The following is a 16,695-nucleotide window of genomic DNA, read 5'->3' on the forward strand; positions in this document are numbered from 1 at the left end:
CCCACCCCCACCAGACAAAACATCATGGTAACTGAGCGCGACTCTTTGGAGACTGAACCTGGAGTCTGCATTTTAAGCACGTTCTGAGGGCACGCTTATGTACCTAAAGCTGGACGACCCCAAGAGGTCCTTGAGGACGGAAACGTAGTCCAGCTCATCTCTCGTTCCCCAGTACCCAGCACAATGCCTGGCTCCACTCAGGAGCTCGATAAATGTTTGATGAATGAATAATAGGTTGGCCATTTCCCCAGCTGTAAAATAGAAGTAATCACATTATATCTTCCTAATAGGGAGAATGAATGTTAATATTTATGAAGTGCTTAGGACACTCTCTGGCACAGAGTAAGCTCTCTGTCTGTTACATGCATACACACATACATACATAAAGAAATCTCCTCCTCAAGGTTAAAGAATCCAAGTTTATTAAAAACATTCCAGCAAAAAAGGAAGGTGGAAAGAGGGGGGCCCAGCCCACCTCGACTCTTCCGTGTCCTCCAGAACAAACCCACCAGTTCGTATCCGGCAAACTGGCTCCTTCGCCATTGGGATGGTCCCCCTAGGATCTTTTCTGCAGTGCCGAAGCAGAATGGGAAGCCCTAATCCTCGGGGCACTGCAGGAAGTCAAAGGTCACGTAGCCCACTTCGTCCACCTGGTTCGCCTCGTGCCGAGAATTCACACGCCAGTAGAAACGGTCCTGGCAGAAGTGGGCTTTCCCTGCGGGGGAAAGGCAAGTACAAGAGAGGTGATGCCAACCCTCCCACAGACACATACAGAAACAGCAGCAAGATTTTTACCATCGTCCCTCTTGCCCGTTCTAGATCTTTCCAAGCTTTTCCTAGGACGCCTCCATCTCCCCGCCACACAGAGATGTCGGAGGGCAGAAAACCTCAGTGTTTGGCACCGAGCCTGGCACACAGTCAGAAAAACTACTGGGACACCTGGGTGACTCAGCTGGTTAAGTGTCTGCCTTCCACTCAGGTCATGATCCCAGGATTTAGTCTCACTTGGGCTCTTTGCTCAGCAGGGAGCCTACCTCTCCCTCTGTCTGCCACTACCCCTGCGCGTGCTCCCTCTCTCTCTCTGATAAATAAAGAAATAAATACACATATAAAAAAACAGATCTTTAAAAAACAAAAGAAAGGAAGAAACTATCAGGATCTGATCTGCCCTCAAACCCTTCCAGCACTCCTGCGTTCCCTCTGCTCCACACCAGCCGCAACAGAACGCATCAAGGTCACTCCTAGCTTTGGGCCTCCGTGCTGGCTGTTCCCTCTGCTTGGAAGCTTCTCCGCCAGCCTGTCCGAGGGCTGTCATTCGACATTCATTCATTCAGTCATTCATTTCATTGAATATTTATAATGCTCAGCACCTTTAGGGGCACTGGGGGGATGGAGCAGAGACAAAAATGCAGGCACGATCTCTGTTCTGCGAGGCTCACACTCCCATGGGATAAGAGAGATGATTAACAAGCAAACATGTAAGTAAATGAGACTGTGACAATGTAGAAAGCTATGAAGGAAATAAAAAACAGGGGGTGACTGGGTGGCTCCGTGGGTTAAGCCTCTCTGCCTTTGGCTCGGGGCATGATCTCAGGGTCCTGGGATCAAGCCCCGCATCAGGCTCTCTGCTCAGCAGGGAGCCTGCTTCCCCCTCTCTCTCTGCCTGCCTCTTTGCCTACTTGGGATCTCTCTCTGTGTCAAATAAATAAATAAAATCTTTTTTAAAAAAGAAAGAGAAAGAAACACAAGCCAGTGAATAGAATAACTCATGAGGGCCGGGGAAGTCCTGTTTGAAAATAGAGCCTAAGGGCTGAAAGCCGAAGGGAAAAAGGGAAGCAGCCCTTGGACAGTCTGGTGGAGAAGCTTCCAAGCAGAGGGAACAACTGGCGCAGAGGCCCAAAGCTAGCAGTGACCTTGATGCGTTCTGATGCGGCTGGTGTGGAGCAGAGGGAACGCAGGAGTGCTGGAAGGGTTTGAGGGCAGATCAGATCCTGGTAGTTTCTTCCTTTCTTTTGTTTTTTAAAGATCTATTTTTTTTACATATGTATTTATTTATTTATTTATCAGAGAGAGAGAGGGAGCACGTGGGAGCACGAGCAGTGGTAGTGGCAGACAGAGGGAGAGGTAGGCTCCCTGCTGAGCAAGGAGCCCAAGGAGCCCAAATCCTGGGATCATGACCTGAGTAGAAGACAGACACTTAACCAGCTGAGCCACCCAGGTGTCCCAGTAGTTTCTCTGACTTTGGAACAGGTCTGGAATCGCCCCCAACACCATGGCCCTCGGCTCCTGACCACTGCCTACTCCTAGAGAATATCTTTATGGTATTCAACAAGCAGTATTGCGTGGACCAGGATATTTGCAAAGGAGATGGTGAGAAGTGAGTATTTTGGTAGTAGAGTCAAGAGAACTTGTCAACCGACCGCATGTGAGTGGTGAGGAAGAGAAAACAAGTATAACTCCAGCTATCATCCCCATTTTACCGACGGGAAAGCTGAGGCACAGTTATGGATTGCCTTTTTTTTTTTCTTTTTATCACTGTATCTCCCGTGTCAGGATAGCACCTGGCATATTATAGGCACTTGATAAATATTGTCATATAAAGGAATGAGCCTCCAGGCAAACCATGTGTCTCCCCCCAACCCCTACTGTGGGGGAATGAGCTTCCAGCCAGGGACGTAGGAAATCTGGGTTTTAGTTCTGGTTGTTCCCTTGTGTCCTTTTATGATCTGGGAAAGGTCCCTGCCTCTAGAGCGAACTTCCATCTGTGATGGGGATTTTTTTTTTTTCTTTTTTCTTTTCCGTCTCTCAGAATTTGACCAACCAATTAGGCCGACTAGCGTGGGAAGCGGGGCGGGGCGGGGCGGGGCGGGACCGGACCCGACCGCGGTCTGCAGCCCTCACCTTGGTACTGGAAGACGTTGTGCGAGTTCAAGGGCACTCCGGGAAACTCCTGCTCCACCGAGCCGAGGCTCTTGGGATCGACCGTCTGCGCCTTCACGTCGAAACTGCAGAAGTGGGGAAGAGACCGGTGCTGAGCCGAGGGACGGCAGATGGCGCCCGGGGTCCCCCTGCCGGCGGTGGCCGTGGCTCTCACCTCCAGAAGCTCCGCCCGCTGAACAGCAGCACCTTCCCCCCGCCTTGCGGGAGGGCCCCAGTGACTTGGGCCACCTCGGGGCCCAGGCCCAGCTTGTCCAGACGCCTCGGGCCTAGCACCGACGAACCTGTGTACACCCACACTTGGCGCCCTGCAGGGGAGAAGAGCCACATCGGTCTGGGGGCAGGGAGTGGACACACATTGTCCTTGGATGTCAAGAGAAAGAAGCCAGCGAGGCCTTTCTGCGCCTGACGTGCCCGCGGTCTTGGTGCCCACGGAGCCGAACCGCTCGGTAGGACCACGCAAGGGGACGGTGAAGAGCGGCTAAATGGCACCCGCCAGAAGGGGGCGCTTTTTTCTAATCCGCAGAAAATGTTCCGCGGATTTCTCTGGGTCTCTTGATCCTCCTGGATTGGCGAGGATGTAGGTGGAGGGGACCGGGGAGGAAAAAGGAGGAGACTAACCAGAGAAGAAGAAAATCTTCTTGGTGAGCGGGTCCTCGAAGACGGAGTCCAGCTTGCGGGGCAACGCCGGCCACGAGTCAGTGATAAGGAAAGGGCCCTGCACCGGGCGCCCCTTGCCCTTGGAGAATTGCCAGTACTTCCTGGGCATGAGAAAAGGGACTAGTAGGGCACTGAACTTTGAACCGAAGGGCAGTGGCCAGAGAGGGGCAGGCACGTCCCTCCTCACAAGTCCCCTCCCCCAGCCACACATCCCTGCCCCCTTACCCATCCTTGAACAAATGCAGACGGTTCCTGATCTCTGCGATGGCGTCGAAGAAGTTCACTTTGCATATATCCTCTGCCGGGTGGAAAGTCACTGTAGTGGTCTCAGAAGGGCCCGCAGTGGGGGGACCTGTGGGGCCAGCTGCAGGGGGGCCTGTGGGGCCAGTAGTGGGGCGCTCTGAAGGGCGGGTAGTTGGAGGCCCGGTAGGGCAGACGGTTGGTGGAGCGGTGGGCCGGACGGTTGGAGGCCCTGGTTCAGGGTCCTGGCGAGACCCTAGAAAGAGACAGCTGTTGAGATACCCTCTACTGTGTGCACGTCGGCGCTGCTATAATATATGCGGCCCCAAACCCCACGAATGAGGCCCCTGGCACTCCTTCTCCTCACTTTGGGTGTTGGACCTGCATTCCTCCAAGGCTGATAGGCTGATATTCCTCCCCCCACCACCCCCTACATTCACCTTTCATTCCAATTACGTCTGTCCAATCCCTGGGCTGTGTTGGGCTCTGACTGGGCCCTATGAACCCAAGACATGGAGGAGCTCTCCCTCCCCCTCCAGGCTAGTGGAAAAGAAGTGTGTTCTGGGCACTCAGGGCTAAAAGCTTTATAAACTCACCATGGTTCATTTGACTTAAAAGAAAAAAAAAAAGGCAAGTACATTCTTTAATATCTCCATTTTAAGTGAGAGAATAATACTAATGATCATAGGTGATAACAATAAAATATTCAACACTTCTATGGTGGCTACTATATGTCAGGCATTATTCTAACTCATTTAAACCTCCTAACAACCCTGTGAGGCAGATACCATTATTAGCCCCATTTCACAGGTGAGAAAAATGAGGGATGAAGTAACATCCATGGTCACCTAGCCAGGAAGTGGATGGACTGGCATCTGAACCCACATCTGTCTCAGTCTAGAGTCTGGGCTCTGTATCCCCATCTCCAAACACTGAGCAGGCAGCACTGGGCCCCACTGGCCCCAGGCTTTCCCACAGATTAAGTGTTGAGGTCCCCCTCGCCCCTCCCCTACCATTCCCCATTCTGGGTACAGCAACAAAGCCCAGCCCTGCTCTCTGTCCCCACCCTACCCCCCATCCCGGCTCCAAGCCTCACCATACAGATACTGGATGCCCTTCACATCGTCCTCATGCAATGGGGGTCCCTCGGTGAAGCTGTACATGGGGTACATGAGCGCTTCTGGCACCGATGAGTGATCTAAGCCCAGAGCGTGGCCAAACTCATGGGCGGCCACAAGGAACAGGCTGTATCCTGGAGGAAAGAAGTCTCTGAGATAGGAGTCCTGGCCGGACCGCCCAGCCCTGGCCATCCCAGCCCTGGCCATCCCTTCCCAAAACCACTGCTCCCACCTTTGATCCTTGCTCACCTTGGTCCGGGCAGAAGCCCCACTTCTTGTCTCTGTCGAAGTTAGAGGTGGTGGCGCACCAGAGGTGCCCATCTCCGCGGCCCTCCCTGGTGCAGGTCGAATACTCCTTGCCCAGGAAGATGAAGGGGAAAACACACGGCTCTCCCGCGGAGTTGCCCCCGGTCGCCGTGGAGTCGACTGGAGAGACAAAGGGCCTTGGGTGAGCCAGGTGAGTGGGCCCAATAAGGGACCACATGCGGGCCAAACAGGGAGCTAGACAATCCTGATGTCCTATTTTAAAAGCCTAGGAGAGGCTGGGAACATCGCGGGCTGGGTGGTGGGCGGGGCCTGGGGACCCGAGACTAGGGGAGAGGCAGCAGGCTAGGCTAATAGGTCAAGACACACGGATGCCGGGCCGGTTCGTGGACCTCAGGGGGAGGGGCTATGATGGTGGACAGGGACGCCGCGATCCTGAGGCCCAACGAAGAGGGGAGAGACAAGCCAATGGGTGGAGGAGCCAAGTTTCCGGGACCAATGCGGAGCTAGGGGGCGAGGCTTGAATCCGGTAGGTGGGATCCAGGTACCTCGGGTCGGGCAGAAGCCGTAGAGTTTGTCCTGGTCGTAGTTAGCGGTGGTGGCGCACCAGCGGTAGCCATCCGAGCGACCGTCAGTGGTGCAGGTGGAGTAAGATTTGCCCTCGAAGGTGAATGGAAACACGCAGGGCTTGCCGTCCCCATTGCCGTCCTGGGTGAAGAGTCCTGGGGAGGCCCACGCGATGACCCGAAGGCACCATGAGTTCATGGACCCACACACCCTCTGTGTACTCCTTCCTCCCCTCCCCATTTCACAGATGAGAAACTGGGCCCAGAGAGCAAGAGAGTGACTTGCAGGCCGCACAGCGCTAGTGGCAGAGCCGGGATTAAAACCAAGGGTTCTGGCCCCTCGAGGGTGGCGGGAGCCGCTCCCCGCGCCGCGACCCGGCACTCACTCTCGCTGGGGCAGAAGCCGAACCGGCGGTCGGTGTCATAGTCCGCCGTGGTGCTGCACCAGGCCACGTTGTCGGAGCGGCCGTCCGTGGTGCAGGCGGAGTAGGAGCGGCCCTCGAAGGTGAAGGGGAAGTGGCAGGGGGCGCCATCTGAGTTTCCGAAGTAGGTCGGAACCACTGTAGGAGGAGGCGGGACAGGGTCAGGGCGCCGGGCGATGAAGAGAAGAGAAGGGGATGGGGGCCAGGGAGGCTCAGGATCTCACCGACGCCCTTGCCCAGGGACCACAACTCTTCATCGTCGAAGTGGGCGTCTCCCTGGATGCCCTGGCCGGGAGGAAAGGCGTGTGCCAGGAGCCCGTCCTTGCCATCGAAGGGATACCCATCTCCGTGCTCTGGAGAAGCAGGTGGAGAAGAAGGGAGTTAGCCGAGTGCAGTTGTGCAGCTGGCGCGCTGCCCAAGGGCGCTGCAACGACTGTGGGCTGAGATCCGGTCTCCGAGCAGCTGTCCGAGCCTCGCGTCCCCGCGCTGTGCCTCGTCGGGCAGGAGGGGGCGCATAAGGGCCAGCGGCGGGCACAGCTGCGGGGACAAGTGAGACTAAGCCGGGTCCAGCGCCCGCTCTATTCTCTCGTGGTCCTCCCTCCTCTGTGCTGTCCCTGTCCAAGACCCTCCCGGCTTTCCCCTTCTCGCATTCTCACCCCTAACACCAAACTGAATGACGATGTCGGCTTCGGGGCCGTACACGCGAGTGAAGGTGAGCGGCGTCACTGCGCTCCAGAGCGCGAAGGCGCGGGCGAAGGCGTCGTCGGTCACGTCGCGCGGCAAGTCTTCAGAGTAGTTTTGGATCCTGCAGGGGAAGGCGGGAGGACAGAGGTCAGAAGTGAGGCCGGAGCCGGTCCAGTAGAGACACCCGTGTCTCAGCGACCTCAATAAAGCACAAGGCTCCCTGCGTTCCAGGCTTTCATCTACAAAGCACTTTCAGACGCATTTTTCTCCTGGGACGCTCACAGTGGCCTGAGCAGGAGGACCCAGGACTGCGTGCGAGACCCATTTTTCTGAAGGAGAAACAGGGGCACTGAGGTGGAGACACTTGCCCCGGGCGGCACATTTAAACCCAATGTTCGGGCTAAGGACGAGATCGCTGCTGGCGCGGGGTCTGGCCCTCCCGTCCCCCTCCTCCGCCTCCGCGGGGCCCGGCGGCGCACCAGTAAGTGATGTCCTGGTGGTGCCACTTGAGGTTGCCCTCAAAGGTCTGGAACCTGCCCAGGTCCGGAACGCCGCAGCGCGGGGTCCGCATGGCCTCCAGGGTGGTTTTGTCCAGCTCTCCAGTCTCGGGCAGAGACAGGCGCCTCTGGAGAAGCCGCAGCGCCGAACCCAGGGACTCCTCTTTGTCATTCATCTCGCCCACGAGAGTGTAGCCATAGCGAAACAGATATTCCTGGGGGGGGGGGGGGCAGAGATAGTACAGAGCCCTGACTTTCTTTACCCTCCCCTGCCTGGATTCCATCTGTCCCGGCACTCAGGGACTAGCAACTACCCAGGACTTGGTACCCTGGATACCAGTGCTGGTGCCCACCCACTAACTCCCTTCCCTGTAGACATCCTCGGCTTCTTCCCACCCCTGGAGACCCCTGGCCCATGCCTACCTCAGGGCCCCCTAGCATATACCACTGTGTACCCCCAACATCTGCCCACTCCAGAACCCTCCATCATGGCCCATTGCCCACCTCAGAAACCCTTACTAGCCATTTCTGCCATCACTGTCCCGAGCCTCCACAGGACCTCCAGGACCTGATCCTGGACACCTCTATTCTCCAGATATGCCCATCACCCCCAACTTGCCCCAACGTTATCTCCTCTGAGCCCCCATGCCCTCCCTGTGAATCCTGGTCAGCCTTCCCCAACTCCAGATTGGGGTGTTAGCGTACCTGTGCCAGCTGCTTATCAGTGAGATTAGCTCTCCAGTCTCCCGGGAAGACCACCAGGGTGGGGTGGTGTGGTCTGGGAGCCGCAGAGCAGCAGCCCAGCGCCAGGAGCACCAGGACCAGGGGCTGCCTGGGGCTCATGGTAAGCGTGGTGGTGTCTAGCTTCAAGCTGTACCCGTGGGGGCTTTAAGAAGGCGCTATTAACTGAATCAGTAACCCCGCCCCTCGCTGGCAGGCGGGGGCTGACTCAGGGGATGGGGTGTGTTGGGGCGGAGGGGGCAGCCCCAGCATGAGAAGGCAAAGAAAGGGCTTACACCACCACCACCACCTCTGCCCCCCTGTCCACGGTTTCCAATGCCGAGTCAGGCAGGACCCCAGACCCACAGGAAACCACAGGCCCATAGGGGAAGGGTTGGGTTTTGCAAACTGCAGAGCTTGTGGGAACTGAATGAAAGCCAGGGAGAGAGCTGAGCCTTGAAGGACTCCCTGAGCTCACCACCTGAAGGCCAGCCCAAGTGGTCAGCCCAAGGGAAGGGAATGGAGGAGTCCCCAGGGCGTCTTCCTGAACCCAGTGATCCCTCTTCCTGGTCAGACCCCATCCATGAGACCCTTCCCACATTGCTAGACTCTGTCCTCTTTTCTCTTCACTGGAAGCGTTTCTTGGCAGCTTCCCCTCCCTGTCCCGCCTCGGGGCAGAAAGAGTGGGCTCTGCTAGGCAGGAATTGGGGAATTCCGCCACTGCAACCCTTGTCTTCCACAGGCTGAATCTTTCAGGATAGTAAAGGGGGAAGTTTATGGCATCTGGAAGCCAGCAGACACCCTTCACTCTCCTCCTTCAGCGCCTCCGGCAAATGTCCTACCGCTCTGAATCTGCTTTCTCAGCTGTGAAAAAGGACCCTTTGTCCCTAAATTGATGTGAAGATAAAATGAGATCAAACACAAAAGATGCGTACTAAAGGTTGTTACAAGTCGTCAGTAATGGCCGTGGTTTGCTTTTAATTACCTGGGCGGGAGACTGATTCCAACTTGGAATCAGGAGACCGGGGTTTTGGGTTCTAATCCGCCTTGTGACCTACAACAAATGCCTTCTGATCTCTCTGGGTTTGGGACTCTTCAACGGCAAATCGGGGGTGATGGGGGGGCTGTTCGGTCCTCCAGCCCCTTCCCCACCAAGCACAAGCTCTAGCCCCAGTTTTTAGCCATATGCCTCCCTCCCTGTCCTCTTCCCCCTGCCAGCCTCTGTGGCCTCACTTGGGGAAGGCAACCTAACAACCCAAGAAGCTAGATTTAAAGGGCTCACTATATGCCAGTCATTTTCTTTTTTAAGATTTTATTTATTTGAGGGGCACCTGGGTGGCTCAGTGGGTTAAAGCCTCTGCCTTTGGCTCAGGTCATGATCCTGGGGTCCTGGGATCAAGCCCTGCATCGGGCTCTCTGCTCAGCGGGGAGCCTGCTTCCTCCTTTCTCTCTGCCTGCCTTTCTGCCTACTTGTGATCTCTCTCTGTCAAATAAATAAATAAAATCTTTTAAAAATATATTTTATTTATTTGAGAGAGAGACCATGAGCAAGGGGAGGGGCAGAAGGAGAGGGAGAGGGACAGGCAGATGCCTCGCTGAGCCTGGAACTTGTTGATGACTGGGTCCCAGGACCTGAGGCCAACTGAGACGCCAAACCTACTGAGCCACCCAGACATCCCTGCTGGGCACTTTCTAAGCTTATCTAATAAGTGAATCTGTGAGACAAAGGCATTTTGTTTCCCATACAGGAAAACTGAAGCTCTAGAGTTCACTAATTAATGAGCATCAGCTTTGGATTCAGCGGCTCGGGTGTTCAGTCCCTGCTCTGTCATGGCTCAGCTGTGTCACCTTGGGCAAGTCACTTCACCTTGGAGCCATAATAATCAGGCATTTCTTGAGATTCACCGTGTGGAGTGCTGTGATAACTTCCCTGTATACATCGCATTTCATCCCCACCACCATCTGGGTGGTATATTTAAGGAGTACCCATCCGGGGCGCCTAAGTGGCTCAGTGGGTTGGGGCCTCTGCCTTCGGCTCGAGTCATGATCCCAGGTCCTGGGATCGAGCCCCGCATCGGGCTCTCTGCTCTGCAAGGAGCCTGCTTCCTCCTCTCTCTCTGCCTGCCTCTCTGCCTATTTGTGATCTCTGTCTGTCAAATAAACAAATAAAATCTTTAAAAAAAAAAAAAAAGGAGTACCCATCCTCTTTTTAGAGGAGGACCCTAAGACTCAGAGCAGTCAAGGAACTTGCCTATGACCACACAGCGAGTTAATTCACAGGACCAGGACTCAAGCCTAGGGCTGCCTGGCTCTGAAGTCTTTCATCTTTATCACCATTTACAGAGAGGTCAGATGACCAGAGGGGTAGGGGAGAAGGAGCTCAGGGAGAAGAGAAAACCCAGCACCTTCTTCCCTGATCCCCGGCAACCCCCCTGCAACAAAGAACGGAAAGCAGTCTCAGACCTTTGGGGAATCAGAGGCTAGAACAGCAGACCCAGGGGACTATATTCCATATTTGAGAGTGTGAGGTCATTGAGCAGTAGCATTTTATTTCGTTTCTTTAAAAGATTTTATTTATTTATTTGAGAGAAAGAGATAGCACGAGCAGGGGTGTGGGGTGAAGGGGCAGAGGGAGAGAGAGGGAGAAGCAAGCTCCCCACGGAGCAGGGAGCCCGCGGTGGGGGGACAAGGGGGTGCCTAGATCCCAGGACCCTGGAATCATGACCTGAGCTGAAGGCAGATACTTAACCGACTGAGCTACCAGATGTCCCGAACAATGTCATTTTACAGATGGAAATAAAGAGACCCTCCAGTCCAGGGTGTCTTCCTCTGGTGGCAGACTCAAGCTTTAGGAGAATCCATGAACTACCCCCAACTTGCCATCACTGGTACAAAATATGTCATATCTGTGTATGTTGCTCCTGTTTCTCAAATTTAACACTATTGACATTTGGGGCCAGAATAGTTCTTTGTTTTGAGGGTCTGTCCTGTGCATCATCACACGTGTATTAACCTCCCCAGCCTCTACCCACTAGGTGCCAGGAGCACCTCCCCCTGCCAGTTGTGACAACCAGAAATGTTGCCAAACATTGCCAAATGTCCTCTGGTTGGGTGGGTGGGAGGGGCAAAATCACCGCCGTTGAGAACCACTGATAGTTGTTGATTTTTTTTTTGTATATAAAGGGTCCAAAACGTTTATCATAGACTCAAACCGTTGATGATGACCCTCAAATACTCGAGTATGTGTTGAGGTTTTGTTTTTTTTTTAAAGATTTTATTTATTCATTTGACAGAGATCACAAGTAGAGAAGCAGGCAGACAGAGAGGAAGGGAAGCAGGCTCCCCGCTGAGCAGAGAGCCCGATGCGGGGCTCGTTCCAAGGACCCTGAGATCATGACCCGAGCCGAGAGCAGAGGCTTTAACCCACTGAGCCACCCAGGCGCCCCATGGGTTGAGTTTTTATGGGCCAGACATTGTGCTAAGGATTTGGGAATACAGTAGTCACCAAGATAGCCTTTGAATGGAACTGAGCCCAGTAGGGGAGAAATTGAGTGAATAAGTAATTACCAGAGAGACCGACATCACAAGGGAGGGGGCAGCGTACTAATCCACTCCAGGTGCCCCCATCATGCAGATGAGGAAACTGAGGCCCAGAGTAGAGAATTTACCTCTCTCTGGTCACAGAACAAGACAGGGACAGCATGGACATTAAGGAATAAAAGCTCTGAGCCTGTGCTGCAGAGTCAAGTGACTCGAGTTCCAATCTCAGTGCTGGCACTACCTCGTGTGTGATCAGGGCAACTGATATAACCTGTGTGTGCCTCAGTTTCCCCATCTGTAAAACGGGGGTAATAATAGTGCTTACTTACCTCCTGGCACTGTAAGGGTCAAATTAACAGCTACAGCAGGTGCTTGCTGCTATTGTAATGACCGTCACCTCCCAGCCAGCTGGGTGTTTTTACCAACTGGGGGGGGGGGGGAGGCAGGAAGAGAGCACCCAGCCAGGAACCCCTGGCTTGACTCCTGCAGTCAATCCAAACAAGAACTCTCCTTTCCTCACCCCCTCCCAACTTCCTCCTTTACCCCCTGGCTCCCCAACCCCCGCATCAAGAGGAACTTGGGAGAGCGCCCTTTCAACACAGCAATGGCAGGAAGTGGTTCTGGTTACCACATCCCCTTCCCCACTTCCCTCAGCCCCTCCTCCCAACACCGCAGGTTTAGCCAAGGCAATGGGAGAGGAGGCAGAGAACAGGATATTCCCCAAGGTGGGTACCCCTTGACCCTGACCCGGGAGTCCTAGCTCAGATTCTAAATCCCTTTCCCAGGAGGAGGTCCAATAAAATGGGGAGGGGGCTGGTCCTGGAGCCCTGAGTCACCAGCCAGATGACACAGCCCTGCAGGCTGTTGTTAGTAACACCAGGCCCCCAGACTGGGGTCAGCCTCACGAGGTGAGGAACCTCTCCCCTTATGTAGGATGGGGAATTCCAAGCCTGTTCCTCCTGAACCTGGCAGAGAGGGGAGGGGCCCCTAGGCCCGAGATGCCCCAGCAGGAAACTGGAAAGACACTTGTTGTCTGTGATGAAGCGGAAAGGTGTGTATAGGGCAAGACACAGCCCCAGGGAAGAGCATCACCTAAGTCCCCACCCCCACCCACAAACGCACCTACCATCCGTAGCCCCGGGGTGGTGGCAATCACCTGTGGACTCTTACAGGCCTTAGTAATAATGTCTTGCCTCCCATTTATCTCTGTTGAGCTACTTCAAAAGGAAGCCAGATAGTAGAGGCTTTGGAATCCGAACTCCTGGGTTCAAATTCCAGCTCCTACTACATTTGACGGTGTGAGCTTAGGCAAGTCACTTTGCCTCTCTGTGCCTCCATGGCCTCATCTGTAGAATGGGGGAGAACAGTCCTCACTCAAAGGCTCTGCTGAGCATTAAATGATATTATACATTCCAAGTTTTTAGCACACAGTAGGTATACATACCAAATATATATATATATATATCGGCTGTCCTGTTGCCGTTACTCTAATGCTCTCTCCTTTATGAATTAGGATTCACTATCCTCTTTCACTGATGAGGAATCTGTGAGGCCCAGGGAGTTGCCCAAGTCCACACAACTAGCCAGGGGCGGGCCTGGGATTCTACCTAGACCTGACACCAGCGCCCTGTTCTTTCCACCACATTGGGCATGGGTGGCTAGCCACGCTGGTGCCCAACGGTCCCAACAATCACTGCACAGTCACTGCACCCTTTAAGTGACATATTTTATCATGTCTGAGCCGCACCGAATCCAGAACTTAACATTGTATTTGAAGCTGAGCTTTCAGGGGCGGCAGAGACAGTAGCCATTTTCAAGCCGACAGACCAGAGACGTGCTTCAGGTTGTTCACTGTTACACAGCGGGTGAGTGACCTCGTTCCTGTGCAAGCCTCTGACTCCAAATCCCGTGCTAAGATCGGGTCACTGGATCTGGCAAGAAGGAAGTTAGTGGGGGAAGCAGCCTGGGGGTGGGGTGGGCTGCCCAGAAATCAAGCTGGAGAGACCAACAGGCAGAACAGGTGTAGAGTTCTTGACTGGGTTCTGTAGGGGGAGAAAACGGGCGTGATAAAAGGATGAAGGTAGCTGGACAGAGCAGAGAACAGTCTAAGGGAATTTAGAGAGTATCGAGTCCACAGGAGGGGATAGAGCTATGGAGAGTTGTGCCCTTGGCAGGGGCGGGGGTGGGGGGTTGAGCCTTGGCAGTACTTACCCACCCACTCTAGACGTGGGTTCTGCAAAGCAGGCACAGTCCCCAAATACAAAAACCAGGTACGGCCCCCAAATTTAAAAGTTTATTTGTTTGCTTGGTTGTTTTTGTTTGTTTGTTTGTTTGTTTTTTAGGTTAAGATTCTATTTTTCTAGAGCATTCTATTTGGATTCACACCAAATTGGGAATAAAGCACGGAGCGTTCCCCTAGACCTTCCGCCCATACACAGGCACAGCCTCCCCCATGATCAGCAACCCCACCTGAGCAGTCCATTTGTTACAATCCATGAGCCTGCCTGGATCCGTCTCTATCACCCAGAGTCCACAATCTACATTAGAGGGGCTCCTGGTGGCGGTGTACATTGCACGGGTTTGGACAGACGCAGAATGACACGCATCCGTCATTACGCTATCATACTGAGAAGTTTTCGCTGCCCTAAAACTCCTCTGTGCTCTGCTTATTCATCCCTCCCCACCACAGACTGGTTTTGATACTTGCAAAAAATCCTTCCAGTAACCACCATGGGAAAAGTGGGATCTTTGGTAGACTTCCTTATATAGTCATTTCAGGGTTTAGTGCTGTTTGACTTTGAATGAGATATGGGGCAGGGCATCCTATTCTCAGGGATGGCGGCCCCTAAAGGTCTAAATCTGGTCCTGTTCACAATGGGGAGGGGGCTGCAGAAAGCCCTAATCCTTGGAAATCCCAGGTTAAACATTTAGTAGTCAAACATTAATCCTAGGTTAAACATTCAGTCGGTGCTGGCCTGAATCGAGAGTCTGGGGGACCAGAGTGGGAGAGAGAAGTCCACACTGCACACAGGGTAACCGGTGGCTTCTTTGCCCCTTTTCCAAACCTGGACTGAGCCCCTACTCTTGGCCAGGCACGCAGCATCTCCTAGTTAGGCAGTTCTCCAAGGGTAGTCCTAGGACCAGCAGCATCAGCACCGCCAGGAATTTGTTAGAAATGCAGATTCTCCACTGCTCCAAACCCAGAATTACTGAATCAGCACCTCTAGGTGGAATCCAGCGCTCTTTGTTTTGAAATGCAGGCTCAAAGGGGTGCCTGGGTGGCTCAGTGGGTTAAGCGTCCAACTCTTGATTTCGCCTCTGGTCCTAAATGATCTCAGGGTTGTGAGATCAGCCCCTCCTGGGGCTCGGTGCCTAGCAGGGAGTTGCCCTGGGGAGTCTCTCCCTCTGCTCCTCCCGCTACTTGCAGTCTGTCTCTCTCTTTCTAAACCAAATAAATAAAATCTAAAATAGATAGATAGATTGATAGATAGATAGATAAATAAAATTAGGAAGGATTCTAGGTCTTTCTGACTATAAAGCTAATGCCCCTCACCGCAGAATCATAATGAGGGATGACTTCAAATATTTAACAATCAGGCCCCTGACCAATCAGACTGATTCCATCCAAGGAGCTTCAGGAGGCTCCTCAAGGGGTGGAGGGGAGAAGGGGGAGGTAACAGATCATTAACCCTTCCATTCCTGGTTCCTTGGTCCCAGGAGTCTGGGGGGAGGGGCTAAGGCTCTGGGACACTTGGAAGGTCAAAGTAGTACCCGTTACCAATGGGCAGACAAGGAAAAGATTTCAGCGTTTCAACAGCTTACCAGCTGAACACCACCAGCCCTGAGTACGGTCTGCTTCCCACGGGAGGCTCTTGAAACTTGCACACCCAGTAGAGGTCCTGGAGCTGAACGCAGCCCAGAAGAGAGGATGGGTGTAACAGAGGTCTCATGAGAGTACCTGTTCGTCGGTGCTTCTCAACTCAGCCTGCCCAGTGGAGTCTCCCGGGATTTTCTTTGGAATAGCGATGCTTGGGTTTCACACCCTAGAGACTGTGACTTAATTGGTCTGGGTTGCGGCCTGGGCATTGGGTTTTTTTGTTTTGTTTTGTTTTGTTTAAAGAGAACAATCCTATACAGGTGCCCCTAAGCCTGGGAGACATTCCAGATTCAGAACCGCTGGTGTGCATCAGTATTTCCCAAGGTCGCGGACTTGCAAAAATAAAGTACAGATTCTCAAGAGATTCGGATTCAGTAATCAGTGGGGCCTGGAACTGGGTGTTAGCAAGCTCCCCTGATTTAAAAAGCAGGGACAGGGACAGCCGCTGCAGGCAGTGGTGACTGAGAGAGGCTCGGAGACCCTACCCCCTCTCTCCCAGCCCACCCCCAGCATAGCTGAAGCAACCAAGAACATTTTGCCAGGAAGTATCCAGAACCAATTTCCGCAGCTCTTCCTTCCCCTGTGCTGCAGAAACATTGCTTCAAAGAACACGCTCTGAAACAGAGCCTAAGACACCCTCCCCGGAGAGCTGTTTCCTGGCTGCACCACACAGCAGCAGAGCCCCAGGCCTGCTCTGATTGCCTTTCTTTCCCATTAATCCCGGGACACCTTCATTTAGATGTGATCTGCATATATTTGCATACTGAGTTCCAGGGCCCCCTCCTCCTCCACCTCACAACCCTGTGGCATGTTGTGGGGGTTGGGGGGGCATAAGACTAATGTATGCAGGAAGCCTGCTGAGATGGGTTTGAACCTCACGCAGCGCTGGGACTTTGATACACCTGAAGCTGGGTTGCCAGGCTTGAAGGGAAGACGGTTCCCAGGCTCAGCGCGGATGCAGAAGGAAGGCGGATGCAGAAGGAAGGCAGACGCAGGAGGCCTCCTCTGGTCTAGAACCAGCGGCTCCAGCCCAGCTCCTAAGAAGAGGCAATGCAGGGTTTCTCCAGTGGGAAGAGACGGGAGCAGCAATAGATGGTGTGGGGTAGGGGGTGGGGGCTGGGTAGATGAGATTCCTTCCCAGCTTCAGAAGGGGCCTGGCTTGGAGGCCAC

General features: G+C 53.9%; 1 protein-coding gene across 1 annotated transcript; it reads right to left on the minus strand.

Annotated features, from left to right (window-relative positions):
- Positions 1–399: 399 nt before the first annotated feature.
- MMP9 (matrix metallopeptidase 9) lies at positions 400–8,282 on the minus strand. Its single transcript, XM_032350485.1, has 13 exons — positions 8,094–8,282; positions 7,371–7,603; positions 6,864–7,012; positions 6,432–6,560; positions 6,172–6,345; positions 5,768–5,941; positions 5,205–5,381; positions 4,934–5,089; positions 3,823–4,093; positions 3,559–3,698; positions 3,095–3,245; positions 2,902–3,005; positions 400–715 (listed from the first exon to the last, which is right to left on the minus strand). The coding sequence occupies exons 1-13, from the start codon at positions 8,229–8,231 to the stop codon at positions 597–599; spliced, it is 2,115 nt and encodes a 704-aa protein (XP_032206376.1). The 5' UTR covers positions 8,232–8,282; the 3' UTR covers positions 400–596.
- Between the last annotated feature and the right edge of the window lie 8,413 nt (positions 8,283–16,695).

The sequence above is a fragment of the Mustela erminea genome, chromosome 7 (genome assembly GCF_009829155.1).
Source record: "Mustela erminea isolate mMusErm1 chromosome 7, mMusErm1.Pri, whole genome shotgun sequence".
NCBI classification, from domain to species: domain Eukaryota; kingdom Metazoa; phylum Chordata; class Mammalia; order Carnivora; family Mustelidae; genus Mustela; species Mustela erminea.

What these genes read in the sequence shown, in the direction of transcription:
- MMP9 (XM_032350485.1), bottom strand. Translation starts at nt 8,231, where the DNA reads ATGAGCCCCAGGCAGCCCCTGGTCCTGGTGCTCCTGGCGCTGGGCTGC. An exon ending in CGGCTTCTGCCCGACCCGAG is followed by an intron (nt 5,382 to 5,767) that starts GTACCTGGATCC and finishes TTGTCTCTCCAG; the next exon opens with TCGACTCCACGGCGACCGGG. An exon ending in CAACGTCTTCCAGTACCAAG is followed by an intron (nt 716 to 2,901) that starts GTGAGGGCTGCA and finishes TTTCCCCCGCAG; the next exon opens with GGAAAGCCCACTTCTGCCAG.